Raw genomic sequence first — 7,979 nt, forward strand, 5'->3', positions numbered from 1 at the left:
GCTAATAGTTGCATCACTTTATATAAATAACTATTAAGAAGAGTTGCATCTCTTCATGTGGTTATATCTTTTGACCAATGTACATAACTTTTGAATTTTGCCATCTTTTGGTACATGACTTTTCATGTGGTAGTTCTTGATACTGATTTAGAGTCTAATGGATCTGGATTGATCCACATGGGTGACCCAAACCATATTTCTAACACATCTCAAGAGACATGAATGTAAGAGGGTTAAAATAAAGTGGGCTTAACTAATTGCATTGGAGTGGACTGTGAAGGAGGAAGCAAAAGATGTGGGGGATTGGGCTTTCTTTGGAATAGTTCAGTAACTGCTATTTTATTAATTTCTTATTCTTTGCACCGTACAGTGTACTGGGCAGGTATTAAAAATGGGCAATTCACAATGAAATGTTCACATCATTGTATTTTAAATAAAAAGCAAATGCTCAGGTTGGTGCTTCTTCCCTGCCTTCAAGTCTCTTACATTAGAGGAAACTCTGGGCTCATGAAGTTCATTCTAAAGTTAGGCAATCTCTTTGGAAATTTTGGTTAATGTTATAAGTCTATTGTTTTAGGCAAGGGAGGTGGACTATTGAATTCTTTGCAGTTGTGGCACTTGCAATTTGGAAGGAAAGGAACAAGATCATTTTCAATGGTGGCAAGCTCAATGAAGAAATGGTCATCTCTTCTAGTTCTCGATTATGTCAAGAATGGGTGTTGTCGTGTTGTAGGAAATTATTGGTCCTATAAGCTCAAAATGAGCACGTATTTTGATAATACCAAAACTCAATTAGAACCAATCTAACTTGTGATGTTCTTAAGGTTCAAAAAAAGAAAGGACTTGTGGTTAACTCATTTATAGATTGATGTCTAACGCAAGACGAATAAAAGCCAAAGGATGACAAGAAGATTACCCTCCAAGCTGCATTAAAGAGGTATTAAAGGCTTAGGTTTAGATTATTGATTCTTAAATTTATTGTACAAAGAATTGAAGGAGTAGTGCCAATGTGTTTTTACTTTAACTCTTTTAAGTTTTCAAAATTAAGTGCTTAAAACTTATTTTCTATCATGCCTTTAAAATTTTTAACTGGTGCAATTCTTTTTTCAAAATTGGCATGATTATTTAAAGTCTCAAATTTAAGTCGTACATTGATATTATCAGTTTGCTGAATCATTTTGCTACTAGTATTCAAAATTTTCATAGTTTGCTAAGTTGCTCCGCTACTGATATTCAAAAATTTCTTAGTTTGCTATTTTATTTTGCTACTCTATCAAGAGCTGCAGAAAATGACCTAATGGTCATTTCTTCATATCTGTGCCAACAACATTCCACTTTATTTTTAAACATTTTGATCAACAAAGGGACTATATATGCACTTATTCTACATCATTTTACACTTAATGAAGGCTTAGAATTGTTTTATCTTGAAAATCATTTATTGCTTTTATTCAAGAGGTTTAATGAGTTTTTAAGCTAAATTGGCAAATCTACTCTTCTATTTTTTATAGAATTTGTTTGTATTGAGTGAGAAAGAGTGAACATAATTTTAAATGCTATTTGTGAGGGTTGGTCAAGCACCTATTTAAGCTTGAAGTTAGTTGAGTATTTGGAATAACACTTGTAGAGGTTTGCAACCATCTTGGGAAGTCTCGTAGATGTAAAAGGCTTGGACTCTTACCATTGAAAAGAATATTTAGTGGAGTAAAGACTTAAAGTGATATGTGAAAGAGTGGATTTAGCTTATTGTCCGAATCACTATAAAAATATCTTGTGTTCAATCTTCTAAACCCTACTCTTTTTACTTTTTGCAATGTATTGTGTTATATTGTGTTTGTTGAACATCTTGAGATAACTTTGACTAAATTGATATATGCATATGTGTTTAGTTGATTGAATTAAGTGATTGAAGATATTCATGCCTTGAGTTGCCTTAGTTAGAATTAAAATTTGATTTGTGCACATTTGATATACATATTGTGAGTTGCCTTGTTTTGATTAGTTGTTAATATCCAAACTAGGCACATTTGAAATATAGGTTGTAATTTGTTGAAAATCAATTGGTGTTAAGTTGCCTTAGTGTGTTGTGATTCAAATTTGTTTTACTTGAAAGTATGTCACTGCATAGTATCACTATACTCAAGAATACCTTATTGAAAAAAAATCACAAATTTTCATAAGATTTTAAACAAGGTCTGAAAATTATTAGAAGTCCAATTCACTCCCCTCTTGTACTACTTTTGAGACTAGAGAAATGAACCATAAGGAAGATGCACATAAATATTGACAATCCCAACAAAGAATTGTAGCAAGTTAAACACTGATGCTGCCATACCAGGCAATGGGGCGGGCGGGTTGGGCATGGTGGTACCGAATGAATATGGACATATCATGGCTGCGGCTGCAAAGTCAGCAAGAGCTGGTTGGGATTCAAACATGGCAGAGGTCCAAGCGGTGAAGTTTGGTGAGGAGATAGGTTACAAGTCGAGAGTGATGGTCTGAGCACAATCAAAGCACTGTGCTGGGGGCTCGCCAGTTGCGCCTTTCCATGCTATGTATCAATGATATCCTCTTTGCTCTTCGTTAGTTTAGCTATGTTCCTAGAACTGCAAACTTGTTAACTCATTCATTTGCCAAAAAAGAACCCCACATATAAAAACCAAAGAGTTAGACAGGCATTTCACTCAATCAAAGTAAATTGAAAGTTATCGTTGTGACATGAGTAATGTGCAATTTCTACCCACTTTTAGTCTGTTAGTATAGATATATATATATATTAGTTAATATATTCCAGTCTCAATAATATCAGCTAAACAAATAAAAAATATTAATTATTAACATGTTTTACATCAACAGTAAGTTTGGAGCTCGAATATCAATCGAAGTTAAATTAATTTAAAAAAAATATTAATTAATATAGATATTAATTGATATATGTTGCTTCATATATAAAGTACTCACCCATACAATCGGAAATCACAAGATAAAACACTTCTAATTTAGTTGAGATGTAAGATCACGTATAACCAGCTAAAGTAATCAAATTCAGGTGAAACTGGATCAAGTTGCAGCCTGTTATGACACCTTAATATAAGTAGAGTTGCCTGGAAACTTCTCTCTTTATTGAACAAGCGTCAAAAATGACAATACATCAATTGGAAGTATGCACAACTTGTCAACTGGCAGTTACATGCAAAATAACAAAAGACAAACAAACGGCAGCACCTGATAGGTCAAGGATTTTTATCATACATCGTGAGTTCTCGGAACAATAAGCGATCTATGGTTTCTGCTGATGGGCAAGTGAATATAAACCTCATGAACATCTTGTTTGTAAACCTCGCCCCTATCTCTATCTATGGCATAGCATACATAAATAGTGTCAATCACATTGTCCAGCACACGGACAAAGAAGCCCAGAACCACTATCAAAAGCATCCATGCAAGAAAAGATACAAGATATGAGTCAACCCCAAGATTGATCGCACCCTTCAAGATGGCACAAACCTGTTCAAACAAAAAATAGAATTATGAAAATTTTTCATTATAAAGAAATACCTTAAGATGGATATAAGGTGTTTATTTCTTCACCTAAATGAAAGATGACAGCAGTTCGCAAGCTAAAAGTAACCATGGCAAAAATAAAAAGAAGTAAAACAGAAGAGCAGGCTCTTGCAAGTTGCAAGTGTCTACTCATACCATAAGGTTAAGGATTTGCAAATATTCTCCATGTATATAGAGGGATAAGATAAAAGGACTGTTTATCTTTATATGGTTTCTCTCTCATTCTCTCTATCAACTATTGAATTGGCACCCAGGATTAGATCTAAGACAGTCAACCAATCCTCCTAATCTACTAGGTAAATGTCAAATGTTATCACTTCCCATCATAAACCAGAAACTCATAGGGATAAAATAAATAAAAAATTAAAAAAAATACTCACCACAATTGCATATATTGCTGAGAGGACGAAGGCAATTCCAGCCAACAAACGAGATGAGACAGTCTCCACAAAAACAGCAGAGAGCAGATTGCGTTTTAAGAGCTCATATGTCATCCTTGCAGAGATGCAGTACGCTTTACCAGTTATTGCTGCGAAGTTGATTGTGAACTTGTTAAGAAAATCTACTGCTGACAGTAATGCATTAACACAACACCGCAATATAAGGTTCACCATTCCAGGAACATCCTCTTGTCTTGCGCTATCAACAGCAGCACGCACCGTACGAACAACACAAATAAGTAGTCCAGATAGGCATACAGTTCCAAAGGAGGGGCCAAATGCATTTCTGAAAGTATTCAGAAGGCACATATGAAAAATATGAACTTGTCATGATTATGATTGTATATCTCCAAGTGTGCATAGAAATACTGCTATCAAGGATGATATATTGTCTGAAATGAAAAAAGGTTACAAAGTGGTAACAAAGAACTAAAGTTAGACCACTCTAAATAATAAAAACAAATGCAACAGTATCCAATATGTCTGTCCTTAGACCTCAACTTCAAGAGAATGAAAATGCAAAGAAAAGCTATAAAGATAAGCACCCGTTCAGGTGCAAAATAAAAACTTATTGTTCTCTGGGGAGCTAGCAAATGTAATTATGTACAAATAAGTAATCTTACTTTAACCACCACTGCTTTGCATAATAGTTATCCTGCCCCTTATCACATCACTTAGCTTCCTGTTAAGAAAAGGCATGTTTAGAACATAAATGTAAGTTCATTTCCAGGACAGAATACCTTAAGCATATTAGACGTGTCTGGTTATTGGTATGGCCTATGAAGTCAGTATGCAGAGACACCACTTAATTGGCATTCTCTCAAGCTTAGTTTTCCGGATAATACTTTGGGTTGATACTCGGTACATCTGTCTCCAATACATTAATATTGGAGAGGAAATACATGTGCCTAAGTCAACAAAAATCTAAAACTCCTTCGCATACTTTGTCAAGTTATGTGGTAGCACTATCACAAAAATTCATTCAAATTCTAACTGAACTCTATCATATTCACCTCCAGATGATATCTTATTATCATTAAGCACGGTAAACAAATTATTATGAGAAGATAAATATCGATATAATAGGGCCTTTTGAAAATTGAAAGTGCTCAAAATATTTAATAAGCAATCAAAACCACCCAACCTGTGCTCTCTAATAGAGGGCCATCCTACATGCTTGTCATGATCAGCAATATATGGCACAAAACAATCAAATGGCAAATCTACAAATTCAAAAAAATTGAGGATGTTGATGAGAGTAGAAGGTATCAGGTCTTGTGCCAAAGCAGATCCAAAGGACAATAAATGTACTACATAGGGTAATGGAGTTGAAGCTTAGAACCAAGCATGACACCATCAAAACCATTAAACCAACAGATCTGTTGACAAGCAAACAGAAAATTGACAATTTGTTATGCATCCAAAGAAATACTCAAATGCAGAAAAATAAAGAGTGGAAAAATGAGGTCAGAATTATAGAGAGAACAATTGCAATGTGAAAAGTTATCTAATTGAGGGTGCAATCTTGACTCCAACTACAATGCAAAAGCTCAAAGTTCTTCGATTGGATATTTCATTGAAATCAATGAAAACCACCACAATAACCACTTAGCTTATTAAGAACTCATTACACCTTCAATGCTAAGCAGTAAGTAGCATTAGACAAAGGTAGACCACATAATTGATTTTGGAAATAAACTTTCATAAGAATATGGTGCAATCAGCAAGTGCTTAAAAAGAACATATCAACTTGTAGAAGAGCGCCCACTACTGTAGGATCTTGATGTTAAGGCAAAATTTACAAGGACCTTATGATGGCAGCTCATGATATTATCTATCAGTTTAAAAATACTTAGCACCATTTGGAGAAAATTATACTGATATCCATAGTCCACGTGGTATTTACTCAAAGCAATTTATGAATACTAGGACATCCAAAAGAGAATAGTTAGGCATGCATCAGTTGCCATATGTTACTGTTTTTGACAATGACATACCTTAACCAACTGCAAAAAATTCGGACAACTATACATCCAAAGTTCTATAATCCCAAAGTATACTCCTAAAAATCTAAAAAAAGAATAAAATGAACTATTAACAATATACCCAAAAACATTAGGTAAGAATGCATATGTTGTACTACACAAACAAGCAATTTCTGAAAATCACCTCAAAGAACTTCTAATACTTCGCTTAGGAGCTGAATCCTCCTTCGTGAAGTACCACTGAGCAATAGTCCCACTGATCACATAAACCTGAGCTTCGATCATTGCAGTCAAAGACCACAGCATTGTAAGAATTGCCAATGCATAGTACGCAGGCACCCAGCTATCCTGCTTCCAAACACAAGTGCACTCACTACTTGATTCCTTTGGCACAATTTTTCCATTCAGCCTTGCAAACACCAAAAACACTATAATTGGAGCATAATAAACCACTAAACTAAATGTCAATAACGGTAAGGCCACAAATAACCCCAAATTCTTCGAAAGCGCATCCGAGGCAACCCCAATTATCATCACAGTCAACTCAATTCTATGCCAATTAGCTACAAAAATCCAAACAATGACCCCAATAACCAAGAACACAAAAACCAGCACCAAAATCCTATAAACCAAGGGCAACGCATCGCTGCAAGAAGAGCTAACTGTGCAGGCAACAAACCAATAAACATTAAAAAAGATGGGAATAATAATAAAGAAGGGAAGCGAGATGTACACAATCTGCTTGGTGTAATGCTTGAGCAACAAAAGCAAAAGAAAACAAATGGGCGTACTAAAAATCAAAGTAATTACAAGGCTCCATATCAAAGCCTTCCAAAAACCGGAATTCGACGAACTCAAGAAGTAATAATACGCATGGGTTTCGAAAAAACCATTAGTGGAAGAAAACAGCGAGTCCTTCACGCAAGAAGTTGAGTTGAATTCGTATGTATAGGAAGAAAGATTGTTGTAATTTGGGTTTCTGTGGAAAATAGAGAAGATTCCAAAAGCGAAAGTGCAAAGAACACATAGTGCAAAGAGAATGAGAAAGGGAAGATCCTTGAAGGGTCTCGGACCAGAATTGTAAGAGATTTGGAGGTACTGGCTGGGGTCGGATTCATCTGGGAGGGGCTGGGTGGCTTCTTCGATTGGAGAGGGAGGAGGAAAAGAAGGAAAGAAGGGGGGTTTGGAGAGAAGAGGCTCCGAGGGGGAAGAGGAGTCGAAAGTAGAATTAGGCTTGTTGGGATCTTCAGTGCTAGCCATTAGTGAGATTAAGTAGGCGGAGAAAGTGGCAGTGGTTACGGTGGTGATAGGGGTGGGAGCATTTTGGCAGTGGTAGTCACTGCCCACTAAGCTGGTATGTTGGTCGGTTTTTTTACAGATCGCAGAGAGAGGATGACTAGTTTCGAGGTGACTGCTAACTCATCACTCAAATTAACAAGAAACGCAATTTTATACTTCCACGCATTAAAATCGTGTCGATTAGCCTCTTTAGTATTGCAATTAAAACTATTATTATTGATAAAATTATTTTTTAAAATATATTAATTAAAAATTAAATTTAATTAATTTTAATTATAAAAATATTAAAATAATAAAATTATTTTTTTAATAATATTTAAAAAAATATTTTTATTTAAAAAGGATGTTCAGACTATAAAATTTAATGTCAAATAATGACTTACTCTTACTACACTAAGCAGTTTTATTATAATTATAATTTAATTAATTTATTTACAATATTTTTTAATTTTATAAACTTTTTATTTTAATTCTCATAAATTAATAATTTAATCAAGCGTTTTATTGTTAACCTTATTAAATTTGCTAGTACGTGCATGCATGTGATTTTGTATAATTTTTAAATATAATTATTTTTATTTTTAAGTAATATTTACAATCTAATAAGGCCATGAATCTATAAAATTCAATGAGAATAAAATTATTTAATAAAATAAGAAAATTAAAATATAGTTATTAATAAGATTAATAA

General features: G+C 34.2%; 1 protein-coding gene across 2 annotated transcripts; it reads right to left on the minus strand.

Moving 5' to 3' along the window:
- Positions 1-3,100: 3,100 nt before the first annotated feature.
- On the minus strand, positions 3,101-7,430 carry LOC110672013 (uncharacterized). Of its 2 annotated transcripts, XM_021834670.2 has the most exons (5): positions 6,174-7,430; positions 5,319-5,383; positions 5,149-5,227; positions 3,945-4,290; positions 3,101-3,507 (listed from the first exon to the last, which is right to left on the minus strand). In XM_021834670.2, exons 1-5 carry the CDS (start codon positions 7,247-7,249, stop codon positions 3,247-3,249), a joined length of 1,827 nt encoding a protein of 608 aa, XP_021690362.2. In that variant the 5' UTR covers positions 7,250-7,430; the 3' UTR covers positions 3,101-3,246. The 2 variants fall into 2 exon arrangements, with proteins under 2 accessions (XP_021690362.2, XP_021690363.2); XM_021834671.2 differs by lacking the exons at positions 5,149-5,227; positions 5,319-5,383 and having other exon boundaries at positions 6,174-7,429.
- Between the last annotated feature and the right edge of the window lie 549 nt (positions 7,431-7,979).

The sequence above is a fragment of the Hevea brasiliensis genome, chromosome 1 (genome assembly GCF_030052815.1).
Source record: "Hevea brasiliensis isolate MT/VB/25A 57/8 chromosome 1, ASM3005281v1, whole genome shotgun sequence".
Taxonomy (NCBI): domain Eukaryota; kingdom Viridiplantae; phylum Streptophyta; class Magnoliopsida; order Malpighiales; family Euphorbiaceae; genus Hevea; species Hevea brasiliensis.